The sequence below is a fragment of the Parus major genome, chromosome 1A (assembly GCF_001522545.3).
Source record: "Parus major isolate Abel chromosome 1A, Parus_major1.1, whole genome shotgun sequence".
Classification (NCBI taxonomy): domain Eukaryota; kingdom Metazoa; phylum Chordata; class Aves; order Passeriformes; family Paridae; genus Parus; species Parus major.
In genome coordinates this window covers 71231770-71247877 of record NC_031773.1, presented here as the reverse complement: position 1 = coordinate 71247877, position 16108 = coordinate 71231770, and the positions used below count along the sequence as shown (strand labels likewise).

Sequence of the window (16108 nt, the reverse complement as noted above, 5' to 3'; positions counted from 1 at the left end):
AGAGGAGAGTCCTCAGCCCATCTGTCACCCATACAGAAGTTAACGGTCACATGGTACCGACTCCAAAGTAGAGGGAAAATCTGCTGCTACAGCCAACATTCCTTGCAACAATACAAATGTGTTCTTTTCTCACACAGTAGCTATTCAGTTTGCCTACAGTGATTGTGCTCCCCCACCAAAGTTCAAAGGAATTGAAAATATACACAGGCGACAAAGCCAGCTTTTATTTTACAGTGAATATGTATTTTAGTACAAGGTATTTTTCCAGTGAGATTTTTAGAAAATTAACTGCACTGAGTAAAAGATCAAGTGGTCATCCACACTTCAGTTTAAAGATTTCTGGGTGAATAGTAGTGATTTTATTTTTATTTAATTTTTCAGGTTTTTTTTTATTATTGACTTTTACTGATTGCCTTTTTCTTAGGGTAGCCTGAATTTTCAAATTTGAGTTTATATGTGTTGGTGCTTCCTAACTCAGGTGTTATTAAAAACACACAACCAAACAAAACATTGCTCAGCCAAACCACCAAAAATCTCACAATGAAACCAAAACAACCTTCAGAAAAGTTATTTTAACTGTTCAGCCTTTGCTGAAAAATTTAGTCTTTTCTTAGTTTTCAAGAATGAGGAAGTACTCAATTATAATTCAGAGCATTTAGTCATTAAGAGTTCTATAAATCTAAATAAACAGATGTTACCATATGCATATGCAAGTATTTTGATACCTTTTATTCTGCTGCACATAGGTGTACAATTCTTTCTTTTCAGTAGGTGATAGCAAAGTGCTCCTGCATGGAGAATGTATGGAAATGAGCTCTGTGTTGTGTTTTGCACAAACATGTGCAAACAGCAATACTCAGGAAACAAGAGTTGGTCTTTAGCAATGTAATTTCACCTGTTTCTTGTGTGGATCTTTTTTTGGTACTTAGGAATCTTGAAGATACTGGCAAAACAATCTTCCCATGCAAATAGCAACAAGGAAGACAGCAAAATCTGTGGCCACTGAGGCCAGACTTTATTTAAGAAGCTGATAAGACTGGGTAGCTTCTACCCAAGAGCTTTAGAAATGCTTGATGAGGCAAGTTTTGGGGTTGATAGTTTTCAAATATCCTTGGAATACAGAAAAATTCCTGGAGACTTGAAAAATGCTAGTTCTTTTTGAGCTGAAACTAATGTTGCCTTAATGATAGTAAATTCAATTACTCTATTACATATACTACATTATTATTATATGCTAAAGTAACTGTAATCTAGTCAAAATCAAATGGAGTAGAAGAGCTGAAAATTTTTACTGTCTTGGATTAATTTTATGGAGAGGAATATCAAAGAATGAGGGTAGCAAGAGAAGTGGGGAATGGCTGAAATAAGTTTCAGGCAGTACATGTGGGTTTGAGGAATGGGAGAGGAAAAAGCAGTGTAATTAAAGCAGTGTGAAGAAACCTGTAGACAAAAAGATACCCATGCTTCAAAAACAAACAAAAAAACCCCCAAATCCAGGCAAAAAGAAACTTGTGTTAGGAGAGCAAAAGATTACAAACTCTATAGGGGGTTAAAGAGAAAGTCATCAGAAAATCAGAACAGAAATTTTCTTCAAAATGGGTTTCTACTTGTATGTACTTCATAAAAGCTTTGTAGGTTATCCGGAAGCTTGCTGGAGAGTCTGTGTGATTGTCTTCAGAGAAGATTTTCAGAGAAGGATGAATGAGAAGTGCTCACAGAAGAGGTTTTAGAAAAAATGGTTACATCCATTGTAATAAACCTCCAAAAACTGGTACCAGCATCAGGAATGCCTCTGTAAAGCTGACAAGCCATTGCTAACCATGGTGTGGAATCTGATGCTTTATTTAACCTTGGTCTTGGGGAAGAGGTGATGACATGTGGGATACACTGTAATGCACACTCTTAAAAAGGGTGTTGATGATTAGCAGATCATGCAAAGGGATAGCAATTTAAAAGCAACTGCATTATTAGAGGTGTGACAAATATACTCTCCAGAAGAATTGACTTGGCTTTTAAAGAGGGAATTAAGGCTTTAGGTTAGAGGTGTTTGAATGTATTACAGAGGCAATCCAAGAAATTAAGTCACGCATAGGAGAGGAGACTGCTCAGTGGGGTTTTTGATCTTGGAAAAATGCTGGAATGAAGTACACCCTGCTCAGACTACTGTTGTGTCACAGCACAATTACAGAGTGTAAAGCAAGCAAGAAGGGTTTTTTTCATGCTCTGTAATTAAGTATCATACTTACTGTCTAGGATATTGTGTAGATAAAGGTATACCTTTCAAAAAGGGTTAGTGAAATTTGAGTATACACAGCTCCACTGAGAACAGTTTTTTCTGCCTGAAATTTTTATTAATAACTTTGGAGGCATGAAAAGTTTTTTTTCTAAATGTCCCCTGGTGTCAAATATTGGAAGCAGTATTCTGGGCAAGGTAGACTTCTGGTCCGATTTAAGAAGGTGTAACTTCTGAAGTCCTCTCTTATATTCCGTTCAAAGGTTGGTAAGCTGATGACAGCAGCTCTTTGTGGCCTTAAAATTAATAACAAGACCCCACAAATCATATGCTTTGCTGTCTGTAATAATAAATTAACAGCCTACTGGTTTTCTTTTTGTAATGCCTGCTGTTACTGGTTGAAAAGGGGATTGGCAAGTGGAAGTACAGAAGTGACAAAGAAATATTTATGCTTTTCAGGCTGGAAAGCACTCAAGGTGTTGTTGGGATTGCCCACTAAAGCAGCAGAATATAACTGTGGTGGGGTACTATGTTCTGTATGTGTGTAGAATAAGTATTGTGTGAAAAGCTTTCTTTCAAGAACTTCGCTTCTAGACATAAAAATGCTTTTTAAACTCACAGCTTTCTTCTGCTCAGTAGGATATGATTTGTTGGGTGTATATGTTGACCTGGAACCAACAAGGAGATGACTAAGTAGGAGGAAAATGGTTTTAACATGCCTCTGCCTTGCCAAGAAATACGGAAACAATAAGAGATTTGTCAAGTCTGTGGGTCATCTAGCCTTGTAGTGATATATGGTATTTCTCTGTGCACGACATACTTGGTGTATTAAGCTGATTTTTTTTCTGAGGCATTATTGTGCTTTAGAAATGTGACTTTCTTTGTCCCAGCTGCTGTTTGTCACCTCCTGGTCATGCTGTTTACTGACCAGATGTGTCTGAGTAGGTGGGAGATTTGATGCCTTGTCATCATCATGGCAGGCACAAAGTGAGTCTGTGGTCTTCCTTGTTTAATGGTGTAAATGGATAGCCAGGACTGTGCAATGTTAGGTACTTGCCAAATCCTTCTGGTCCGTGCACTGGAGCTGTGCAGGAGGCTTCTCTCGTTCTCTCGTTCTCCCGTTCCTGTTTTCCCAGCCACGACACCCCCTGTGCAGCCCTCCCTTGTCACACTGGGATGTGTTGTGTCACTCATATGCCAAGCAGCCTCTTCCCAAGGCTCCAGACAGTGCACAGAGGATTCCTGGTGTGGTTCCTTCTTTGGAAGAGAACCAGCAGCTTGAAAAACGAGTATTCAGTTTAATAAGAAGTGAAAGCTCTCTGTGCTGTTTTCTTTTCATTTAAGAGCAGAACTGTGCTCTTGGGGGGCCGAGGAGTAATAATCCCACAGAAGAAATCACAGGAACACCATTTTCTCAGTTCAGAATAGATAGTACCACAGTGGTTGGTTGCTCTGAGATGTGCTGGTGGCCAGATTCAAATTCTGGATGTTTCAGGAGCGAGACTGAACCACTCAGTGGTTCACTCTGTCTCTCCCCTTTTTGGCACTTGTAAGAGTGACCTAATAAATACATTATTGAAACAGATGTGATTTCATATCCTCTTACAAACCACATGTAGACCAGTCACTGAGGGATGGCCCTGTTCAGAGGAGAGGTCAAAATGTGGGACAAGGCTTTAACAAGGAAGCAACGGTTTTCAAGAGGAGAGATTTTTACTAATATATTATATTGATATAAATAAGATTTGCTAAAAAATAAAATGCAGTGAATTAATTAAATCATAGAATGGTTTTGGTTGGGAGTGACCTTTGAAGATCATCTAGTCCAACCACCCTGTTGTGGGCAGAGACATCTTTCACTCCCTTTCACTAGATGAGGTTGCTCAAAGCCCCATTCAACCTTACCATGAACACTTTCAGGAGTGGGGCATCCAACTTCCCACCACCCTCATTGTAAACATGTTTTCCATAAGTCCAATTTAAACTTTCCTGGTTTAAAACTATTGTCCCTTGTCCTATCACCTAAAGGCCCTGGTAAAAGCTTGTCTCTTTCACAAGCCCCTTTAAATATTGAAAAGCTATGATAAGGTCTCCTTGGGGGTTTCTGTTTTTCAGGCTGAACAACCCTAGCTCTCTGTCTTTTCTCAGAGGAGAGTTGTTCCAGACTTCTGACCATTTTGTGTCTCTTCTGTGGCCTCACTCCAGCAGATCCCTGTCTGTCTTGTTCCGGGACCCCAGAGCTGGATGCAGTGCTCCAGGTGGGGTCTCACCTGAGCAGGGCAGAGGGGAACATCAGTAAGAAATGTTAATATTTATAGCATGCTTAGTAAGTGGTTAAAGTGAGCAGCAAAAAATTGTGAATTGACTTTCTGACAATGGGAGTTCCTGCCAGGCTGCATTGCCTTTTTGGGCTGTTGTTTACTGTACTTTTTCATTTCTTGCAAGATGAAAATAAGCTAAATTGTTCTCTGGCATTGTCAGCATTACCCCAGAGGTCTTTGGAGAAGCCAATTCCTTTAGTTTCTCCCTTCTGCATCACTCAGAATAATACCATAGTTTATCTTTAAGCAGCATATGATGTTTGTTTTTGTTGCTTAGATACTTATCTGTTATTAAATACCTATAATTAGTAGATATTTAGAATAGAGACTTGAAAAGGTAAAGGCCCTGTCAAGCTTCTAAAGGGGAGAAATGATGCCTTAAGTTTTAGCTTTCATATTTTCCGGAGTCTGTGCTGCCTAGGTGTGTAGTTCTGAGCTTTGTATTAAGTGTCAGTAAGCTCTCTTCACAGAGTGGGTAGACAAAACAATTCCTTTTCCAGCTTGAGACAAAGGACAATCATTAAAAGTTTCAGGCCCAAAAGCATAAACAACAGTGGACTGAAGAGAGAAAACAAGACAAATGGGACTTCATAACCTGAAGCTGTAATTGGACAATTATCCCCAATGTGCAGATGGACCAAAACTTAGTAAAGTGTGAGACCTTGTGACTGGTCATCCATTTTTTTGTGACCATTTTAGGTCCATCTTGGGTGTAGCCCTGGCCAGGCTCTTGTACTTCCCAAGGTATAAAGGCCTTTTAAGGCTTTTTAATAAAAACATACCTTATCATTTAACTGTCTGGTCTCTGTTCTAGGTCATCCTTTTCCAAGCATCATCTAGTCCAAACATTTGTACTGGATTGTATTTCTCCCTCTGCCTTCTTAAGAAGGGATTCCAGCTGAATAGGGAACGTCTCCCTTCACTCGAGCTTGTGTTTTTCCAGATAGGAAATAAGATTTATTTATATTGGTTTAGTAATTTTTCTTTTAGCATTATGTAACCTATACAAGGCCGTAAGTACGAGTTTAAGTAGCATGTTCTTCATTAGCTCATTTTACAGTCCTTGGCCTGTTCCACTTCAAATTCTCATAAGCAGCGTAAGTTGGCCAAAGTACATACTTTGTGTTAATTAAATCTCTTAAACAGTGTCTAATTTTCTTTTTCCTCTTGAAGTTGGTGAGAGATTAGTAATAAAAGAAAATTAGTTGTCTGATAGCATCATGTATTTGATCAGTGCAAAGACAGGATAAGTGCCTCAGGTGTATGGGGAACTCTTCATTCCTATGTGAACATTCAGCATATTAAAAGTTGACAACATTATTTGAACATTCATCCTGACAAGATAATACTGTAAAAGATCACAATTTGTGATCTTTTAGATCTAAAAAAGATCAAAAAGACCACGAGCAAGCACTAGAACATGAAACATAAACAATTTTATAAAGTCTTATTTTCTTCAGTGGGTTTGTTCCTGTCACAGTTTGTACTTTATCTGAAAGTAGATTTGAAAGATCTGCAACTGATACTGATGAATCTAAGATTTTGTTTGAGATTATTTCCTCTAAAGCATAAAAAATAATTGGACTGTTGTTAATACAGAGTTTTGGGACTCAATGGTTTGTTTCCTCTCCTGACCTCTTGACTGAGGCAACACAATTGTAGTGGACAAATCAGGAAAACAAAATTACCTTTTTTAAAAATCTCTTATGATGAGATTTTGTGTGGAGAGCACCTGAGAGCATCCTGGGAGAATAAGATGTTAAATGTCGATGAAATGTAAACCTGCTTCTTCTTCATATTTGATGAAGTTATTGTCCTAGTTTTATTTTCATTTTGGTCTGAAAATGTTTTCAAAAAGGTTTAACTTGCTCATATTCATAAGATAGTTCTGACTTGCTTCTTGGTTTCTATCTTGTTCTTGTCCTTTAGCAAGAACTCGATGTCACCACTTGTAGCTTCCAATAGGCATGGGGGCCATTCAAAATACTTTCCATTTTCCACTGAGGTACATTCTTAGAAGAGCATTTCCAATCCAAATAACTGGCATTTATTACTTTTTAATTGCTTAGTGTGATTCTTGCTTACATTTGCTGTTTTAATGTCTTTTCCTGTCTGTAAAATGAGACTCCCAGAGGGCACATGCGTGCAGTTACTGAATTCAGTTTACATAGCTTGATAGATGTTTTGGGAAAAGCATATTGTGTGTATGTGCAGTTTGTCACAGATAGTGTCCTAACAAGAAAAAAATGGTGCTGATGCTGAAGGAAAATGAAATGAAAGTAACTAAATTAAATAGCAAAAAATTGATGGCCCGAGAGCTTAGTGTTATTTTTTCCAGCTGCTATGGGGAAGGTGGTCAGTGTGGCACACACATGCTTGAGCTCAGCAGACTTTCTCAAGTTGCACAAGTAGGCAACAAACAATGGGCAGGAGAAGTTTCTCTAGGCAGTTTTGCTCCTCTGAATATTATTTGTGTCCCTCTTTTAAGTCCAGTGCCTTTTTTTTGTGAGCGTTTTGTGAAACCTGGTTGTGAAATTAGGTAGGGATCTTAATTCCATATTAAAGAAACAAAAAGGTATATTGCTAAGTGTTTGAGAGTATAAAGAAAAGCCTTAGAAGTTAAAAGAGTTCTGAAGCTTTAAAAAAGGCAAGGCAGGCAAAATGCAGACATTTCACTCCTAATAATTTGACTTAAGGCGGGCCATTTGTTTACTCAGGTTTATTTTGGAGGACCAGTGAATTTTTAGAGCTCTGGTTTTGGTAGTGTGAGTCTGGTGAAAATAGTATGACTCCAGTGCCCTTCTGGCAATGCAGATTTCAACTGCTTCCTCTTCTGGCATACCTAAATTAGGAGAGGGCTTATTCTTCCCTGTTTAGGATTGCTTGTGGAGGAGAAAAAACGGGACTTGCATATCGCTGAAAACCAAGGAGATGTGTCTTATGGACCTGCATTTAGAGTCTGTTTAGGTTCTGTCAGGAAGGGTCAAGCTCTGTGGCAAACTGTTCTATGTACTGCTATAAATTCAAAACATCCTTAAATGATTCTGAACTAGCTTTTCATCGCCCCACATAAATTGTGTCTGCTGGGTTTGTTCTGATGTCTCTTGGATTGCAGCTGAACTAATTGTATGAACAGTCAGATTAACTCTGGACCTTCCTTTGCTTTGTAGGACTCCTCAGTGGGCAGACGTCTCCAACCAACACCAAGCTGGAGAAGCTGGACCCACAGCAGGTGCTGCAGCTGTGCCTCCGGTACCAGGACCACCTCCACCAGTGTGCAGAGGCCGTGGCCTTTGACCAGAACGCACTGGTGAAACGCATCAAGGAGGTGCGGAGCAGGGAAGGGCCGGGGCTGTGTGCCAGGGCCATGGGGGCTGGCTGGGCATGGCCCTGGCTCACCTGCAGCTGCCAGCAGAGCAGCCTCGGCAGGGCAGAGGATCCCTGCGGGTGTGCCCTGCAAGCCACATCCCCAGGTGTTCACTGTGGGTCCTGTCAGGTTGTGTGTTTGCTGGCTGTGCCTGAGGAGGCCTGGCCATAAACAGCAGCTGCTCCTCTGGAATGGCAAGTGCTGCAAGCAGCTCTCAAAGAAGTAAAATATTACCGAAGTTTTTAAGGTAGCATTCCTTATTTAGGTCTGTATAGCATACATTTTATTGTGCCCCATGGTTAGGGTCTAGTTTAAGGAAGGAAACAGTTATCTCAACATATTCTATGGCTGGAGAAGGTAATACTTAAGTGGATTTGTAGAGCTGGATTTGTTTTCAAAGCCTGCAACATGCCATCTCATTTCTGGCCTGTATGGCAAAAAGATCTCCTGTGCTGCTGCTGTTACCACAAACCAAACAGTGATCTGTTTAGATATTGAATGTTACTGTTTGGGATTGAATTAATTCCTGGGATGGTCATCCTGCAGTGGAATTGTCTTTCTTAATGTTATCAACTACTGATGTTGGAAGCACTAGAATGGCTGCCAGATTTTATTTTTTTAAAATCAAGACAGACTGGCATGACAGGGAAATGTTGCTTGGGGTGTTTTCTCAGATACTCCCAGATGTGTAGAAGAGCTAGTGAATTCTGCATATGTCAAAAGTCCTTGAGATCAAATACCTTTCCAATGTCAAAAAAATGTTTTTGAGCATGTGGTTAATTTTTATTCACACAGTATAAACACTGACCTTGATTTGTTGTTGCTCTATTGGCTTAGAGTTAAGAAAATCTCACATGACAAACTGGGTAATAAATTTGATTCATGAGCTGTTTTGAGAAGCTGCTGTCATCATGAAGTTGTAAGTCCAAAACAATGTGGGAAGCATTAAAAAGGCCTTTTTACTTTGGTGTATCAAGATCTGAGGCCAGCTATTACACAAGATGTAAAGATATTTGCAGATGTTGGTGACTCAGATCTCACAATCTCAGAAATGGGATTTAATTGCCAGCCTAATGACAGTGTACTGCATTAATCCAAGCAAATAGTAATTCTTTTGGCTGTTAAAGTGTCAGAGGGAATAGTGATGTGATTTAAAGTTTTGGTAGACACCACCAGTACAATCTTCATTAATTGGGTTTGCCTTCTATAGGGCAAGTGGCAGAGTCTCTTTCAAATTAGCTATGGTGGTTTTCTTCTGGTTCATAAGACTTGCAATTATCTTTCATCTAAAATAAATTAAATGATGATACTTATTTTCTCACTAGCTTCTTTATAACAGACTCCTTTGACAAAGAGATGGAGAAATGGGGAGTTCCAGAAGTCAGGGAACTGACAACTCAGCTGTGGTTTGTTTTGGGTTTTTTGGTATTTTTTTGTCACAACTTTAAAGTAACTTCAGATGCTTTCAGTCCCTCTGCCAAATCTGGTGGGTTTTTACTGTTCATTGTCCTAATAATTTTTAAATGTTTTTCTTGCTTTGGCTGTTCTGAATGTGTGTTCTGGAGGATCTGGGTGGGACCCACTTGGCTTAAATCACTCTTTCCAAATTGTTTGGGCTCTCCTTTATGCACTAAATTGAACCACTGCTGACAGTTGTTAACAAGACAGGGTGCAGCTGAACCAGAGCAGGGGATGTCTCTCCTTACAAATGCAGACAAAGGAAATTGCCTTTGGCTTCACCGATTTGTCAGCAATGATTTAATTTTGCCATATACACAAAGCTTTGACCCTTAGTAAAGCATAAAAATGAAAGACAAAATCAAGTGTATTGTGAAAAGCAGAATGTGTGCACAAGCTGGGACAGTAAATTCTTTTATCCCCAGTTTGGTAGTCAGTTTTTCTCTTTCCCTTTCTTTAACACTGTAAGCACTGAAGTGTTTTTCTTCTGATAATAGAGTTGTCAAGTGACAGATGTTTTTAACTTTCTACAAAATGTTGGTGAGCTTCAGTCTTTGATTTTCTATGATTTGTCTGAAGTATGTTCACTTTTCAGACTCCATACTAATAGTCCTGCTGTATAATATGCTACACTCACACTGCCTGCAGCCAGGATTTTTTTTAGTTTTTCCTTGACGAAATGTCCCAGAGCAAATATCTTTTGTCTGTGTCACCAGGAAAGAAGTTTCCTGGATTCTGCCAAAACTCAGAAGTACTGCTGTAAATTAATAGATCCTCAGTAACTCAGAATTGACTGTGGTGGTTTGCAAATCAGCACATAGTCTGACTTAAAATGGTTCTGAATGGGAAAGAGAGTGATCTAAAGAAAAAAAACCCTACTTGCATGACAGTAGCAACTGCAGGTCTGAGCAGACCCATCTGTGTGTTCCGTGCTTTCAGGGAGCAGTACAGTCTAGCTTTGCTCTCCATCCCATTTCCCAGTGTAGCCAGAATTTCTTTGCAGTGTTGGCTGGATCCATATCTGCTCCTAAATGTAGAACCTGTGCAGCTTCCAGGTGTTTGTGTTCTCTCTTGAGCAGAAATACATTTATCCAAGAGATTCCTTGAAGGGGAAAGAATTGAAGATGTGATGGAAGGTGGTTGGTTCAGGTGCCTTTTTTCAGCAGTTGTTCATACCAGAGTGAGTTTTGGTTTTGAGGGGCAGTGATTTACTTAAGACAAGATGTCAAGGAAAAAAAAAAGGAGGATGTGCTTGCACCTTTTTAGGGAAAATACTATAGATTTGCATTGTAACTTGTTGAAGTTTTGAGGAACTCCAGCTTCTGTGGGTTTGATGGAGCCACATGTGCTCTCTTCACCAGGAGTGCCTGCCCCAGTTTTGTGATCTGCAAAACAAAGGGTTTCTAACAAAAACCCCTTTGAAGTTGGAAGACAAATGTTGACCGGCTCTAAAGGTATGACTGGGGGAAAGCAGCAAATAAGTGGGGAGAGGACTACTTTACATTAAGTCTTTACCAGTGCAGGATATCTGTTTTGGGTGCCAGGGACAGAATTTCAAGAGTCATGTGATAGGGGATGGTGAATACCAGGGAATAGGAAACAAATAGAATAGGTAAAAGCTGGGAAACAGAGCTAAATTTTCAGAAATGGCCCATTATTTTCTGTGCCTTCAAAATAGTCTAGTTTCAGTGCCTTAAAAAAGGTTTGTGTGCACAAGGTACTAAGCTTCTCAAAAATCACATCTTACAAAATATCTGAAGGTAAGCATCCAAAAACTACTAGTAACATGCAAAAATTGAGGTCTGTCTTCTTTCTATGAAGGCAGAAGGGAAACTGAAAGCCCTCTAAGCACTTTTCAAAGAAGCTTTGAGTGAAAAGATCTTCAGCATTTCTTAGTAGACTTCCAGCATTATCAATGGGGTTGTGCTTTTGAAATATCCAATGTACCCTTAAAGGCAGATGTAGTTCCTGGATGCACTGTGCTTAAAATGTATTTGGAAATGGGTTACTGGGAGGGCTCTGATGTTTTGCCTTGAAAACAAATGTTAATGCAGTGTTTAGTTGTAGCTTTTATTGCCATAGGAATCCCAGACTGCGAATAATTTTGAAAACAGAGCAGTTTTTACAATATAAAATGAAATTTTAAATGTCTCAGTCTAAGCTGGCATGCATCTATGGGGGAGAGTTGGGGGAAACCCCCCCCATTTTCAAATATAATAAATATTAGTTTTATATTCATAATAGTTAGATAAATTTTGTCCAGGCAGGTATTAATGTCAGTAATTGGTTTGCCATGCAGAAAATTGCAGTGTATAGCTTGTTTCATACCTATAAATTCTTCTATGGGAATAGGTCATTCTTTTGAACAAATACTCCAGAATAACATGTATATAGATTTGAGTTGTTTTGGTTTCTTTTTTTTTGTTTGTTTGTTTTTTGCTTTACCAGCTTGCTGCAAAAAAGTAAATGTTCCTGTAGTTTTAAGTTTCTCTAGTATTAAGTTGTCCAGAAATACAGTCCTTAAATATTTGGCAAATAAATAACTTTTGCAGCCGCACAAACACAACATAATGTGTCCCAATTCATCTTTTTAAAATTATGAGCAGAAGTTCAATCATTATTTCCTATAAGCATCAAGTCTTATGCATTTGACAAGAAAATCACTTTTATATACAAGCATGTTGTACCTTACCTCATGCATTTAAGACTCATAAATTGTGATTCAGCCATTATGTGTCACTGTGTGTGCCCAACAATCTGGGGATTTAGGGATTTCAGTTTATCTTTTTGTGAATGCTATTTCTGTGGCCTTTTGAGCTTTATTTGCAATTATGTTGCTTCTGTGACATAAAGCAGGTTCCCATCATTCTGTGGCAAAACCTGCTGGGGAATGTGGTGTGCAGAAGTCATGGGCATGGTTTTGTTCACCCTGAGGGAAGGATGGGTTTGCTGTAGGCATGGCCCATGGCTTTAACCCCCACTCTGTAGGGGTGGGAGGGCTAGCTGTGGTAGGGACAGCTTGTAGCAGCCTCATGTTCCCTGCTGGAGATTTAAGGGCAAGGTCCCTTAAGGTGGTGATAAAGGGAAAAGCTCTCCTAAGTGCAGGAAAGTATTTCATCACCAGGAATGAATGAGATCTGGGCCTGAAACTTTGGCAGGACATTGCCTGGCTGGGGACTATGTTAGCCACAGCTGCAGTGAAACAGACTCAAGGTACACATATGCTGTAAGCACACAGAGCTTTTACTACGTGAAACACCACAGGCACTTCTAACTCCTTCCCTCCCATGGGCAGAAAGATCTGGAGTGCCTGGGATTCATCCCATACTCCAGTCACAGCTGAGCAGTGTCCCTTCAGGGAATGGACTCAAATGAAGAAGTTTCAGGGAGGTGTTTTATGCCTGGCCTTTGGTTTGGTTTGTTTTAGGACTCAGCTGAGTGAGGTGTTTATTGCCATGGTTTCTTTGTAGGTGGTTTCAGACCTGAGTTTCCAAGACCGTTTGTGAAATCTGTTTCCAGCAGACATGCCCTGAGAGTGATAGATCTTCTGACTAAACTGAATTAGGCCAGCAAAAGATGAATGGCCTTAAAAAGTCCAAAATGCATCTTCAGCTTCAGGCCTTTGCGTGAAGGCCCATATGGACCAGCCCATGAAGTTACCTTTCAGCCCATTAAAGGGGAAGGCTCAGGGAACCAAAAGTAAGCCTGTTAAAAGAAGCCTGGCAAAAATGAAAATGCAGACGTATTTAATTTTGACACAACACATAAAAATGTTCTAGACGAGGCTGTGTTAACTTGCAAGCAAAATAGAGCCTTTTGGTTCACAGTGCCCCAAATTACCAGTGCCCCAAGTCCAGGGAAATGGGCCTGAGAATTCCTTTTTCTATACTATTTCTGAAAAGGGGAAGAACCTCTGTTGAAATGCCGCTTGTATTTTCAAGGGATTTAATGCCACACTGCTGTTTACAAAAAAACTACGGAACATTGTGTTCTGTAAGAAATCAATACCTTAGTCTTTGGCATCTTGGAAGTTGTTGGATGAGGACTGTGGCAATCTATCCAGCTCTGTATTTCTTTTCTCATCAGCAATGAAGTGTTGTTTATAAAGACTGGAATCTCAACAGGCACCATCATGCAGAAAGAAATGCACAGGACTATTAAGCTGGAAAAATGTTAACTATCACGTCCTTTAGTTGATGTTGCTCATTTTTCTCCAGTCTGCTATGCAAGTAGCTTGAACACCTAAGTGGTAGGGTGGTGTCTTAATCAGCCAGCACCAAACTGTTAAAATGCTCTTGAAAAGGCTTCACAATTGTTTTTTAAATATAGAGAATTAATGTCTAGCAGTGTATGCCTGAGGCAGATGGTCAGTGCTCTGTTGTACACAAACTTTATCAAAGGATGTAGCAGTTATAAAGGAAGAGGAAAGATTGTTTGCGCTGGTGACAGTCTGAAATCTGTTTTGCTGACATGCACTGCTTTGTCTGGTGTCACAGTCCCTTGCTTCTAGAATATATGTGTGTAGTCAGTTCCAGCATGTTCCCTTTTCTTGTGCTTTATGGCCTTTTGAGGAAAGACCTAAACTGAAATCCTTTCCACAACTGAATTTCCAAGGAAGAAAATTAAGGCTGAACAAGCATTTAGCAGTCAAAAGGGTTTGTATTATTATAGAGCTTAGGTGCTTAAGAAACTGTCACTGAAGATCCCAAGTCTAGCATGCAAAGCCTTTTAGTAATACTTTTCATCAGGATTAGTGCATGGAGCTTATGATCATTAGGTACTAGAAGGAATATAATTCAGTTCCTTCTCACAGGTTGCTTAAACTAGGAAGCCAGATTTCTTATTGTAGCCTTGTTCTCCCAGGTAGAAAAAACCTCCAACAAGCCCAACCCCATTGCAGCCGGTCAAATGTAGAACTTCAAATAGGAATAAAAAGTGCTAGATTTCATTATAGAGCTAGCAGATTTGATGGTGGATTTGGGCATGAAAGGGATTTGAGATAGGAAAAAAGCAAATATCAACCTGTGGTGTCACACAGCTTGTACTTCCGGTAGACACTCGGAGTATGCTGATTGTCTTGCACAAAGCTGAGGGATCTCATCTGACACACTGTGTGCAGCTCTCATAATGCTCAAGAAAGGAGAGTTCATAACACAAGAAGAGGGCTGTAAGGATGTGTGGGGAGTGGAGAATCTTGGGGAGGAAACTGGAAAAGCTTTGCTTGTTTGGCTTAGTCAAATGAAGACAGAAAATTATATGATTTCTCTTTCTAAATCAGTTTGGCATTAATGTAGATTTTAAATGGCCTTCTCCCTCCCTGAAGGATTGTGTTGATAAAGGAAAAATCAATTTACAAGCTTTCATTCTTAACTATTGCCTCCTGTTTCAGTGTTGAATTGAAATTTTCAAGGTGTCAACTCTGCCTTTAAGTGACAGAGAATTGGGATGGGGTGTGGAGGTGCTAGGAATATTGGCTAAAAACTTTTTAGCAGTTTAATCTTTGTTTCAGACAAGGTTAGCCAACCTTACTTGCAAATATTTGGAGTTGCACTGATGACTTTAAGATGGTAGTTAGTAGACTTGATGGAGCAGGGTGAACCTTGTTAGCAGCTCCATAATTAGCACTGTGGTAATAATCAGATGTGATCTGCAGAGATGACTTCATGTTGAAAGCATTACACAAAGCCTTAGTGCAAGTAATCTGCCTACATTGCTTTTTATGAAGGGTAGGGTTTCCTAAATGTTTCCTAAATGTTTCTGTGCCACTGGGGCATGAATGCCTCTCCATGAACATTTATTAGCCATTATTGCAGCACTACTCTGAGGTATGAAACATATGATTTACTATTAATTAATTCATGTGGGCACTGCTCCTGACTGCTGTGGTATCAGCCTCTAGAAGCCTGGATAAAATGCTGAACTGTAGTATAGTAAAATTCCCTGTAATTACATGTATGAACTGTGCCAAAACTGTAGTGAACTGGACAAAAAATAAGACTTTAATTTTTTTATTTATTTTTTTTTTTAACTGGAGCAGCAAGTGATGCATTTGAAGAGTTGCTGTTGGGACTTGCTGCAAATTGTCTAAAGACAAAATCCCGAATCAGATGAGTTCCAGCCAAAAAAGTGGCTCAGGTAGCAGTTGTAAAAGAAATCAACATAACAGCAATATATGGTAAAGAATTTATAAGAGTTTTTAAGGTCAAAAAGGCTTCTTGGGTCATAGCTTTTCCTTTTGCTTAATTGAGTCTAGAATTTAATTCTTCCTTATGCATGACCTCAGGCTACACAGATACTGAACTTTTTACTTTTCAATTATAAGTTTTTCTACCAGATTGTACTATAAATTTTCAAATGCCTTCTTGCATTTGATCAATTTATTCTAGAGATTCTTTAGTAGACATAAAAAAGAAGAAAGAAATACTCAGTTTTATGTGAATCTTGAGGCTGCTACAGCTGAATACAATAGAAATTAATGCTCATAGTGGATCAGAGCTGGCACTACTGCCACACTGAACTTTTGTGTGAATCACTGATCTCTCATGGTCTGTACTCTTGTTACTTTATTTTGAACAGTAGTCTATAGCCTCAGAAAAGCTTGGTCTGTAAACAATCTACAGTGCTCAAGATTTCTTTGAGGCTTTCCTGAAGCCAAACATTTACTGTCCAGATGTTGTGACCTCCAGAAAATTGTTGGGATGTCTGAGCTTTAGCACTGTGGAAGTATCA

The 16108-nt window shown here is 39.4% G+C and overlaps 1 protein-coding gene across 1 annotated transcript in view; it reads left to right on the top strand.

Annotated features, from left to right (window-relative positions):
• Positions 1–16108, top strand: part of BORCS5 (BLOC-1 related complex subunit 5) — a 64481-nt gene that overhangs the window by 36257 nt on the left and 12116 nt on the right. Inside the window, exon 3 of the mRNA XM_015627060.3 lies at positions 7725–7882. Coding sequence (XP_015482546.1) covers positions 7725–7882 — 158 coding nt within the window. The remainder of the gene's footprint in view (positions 1–7724; positions 7883–16108) is intronic.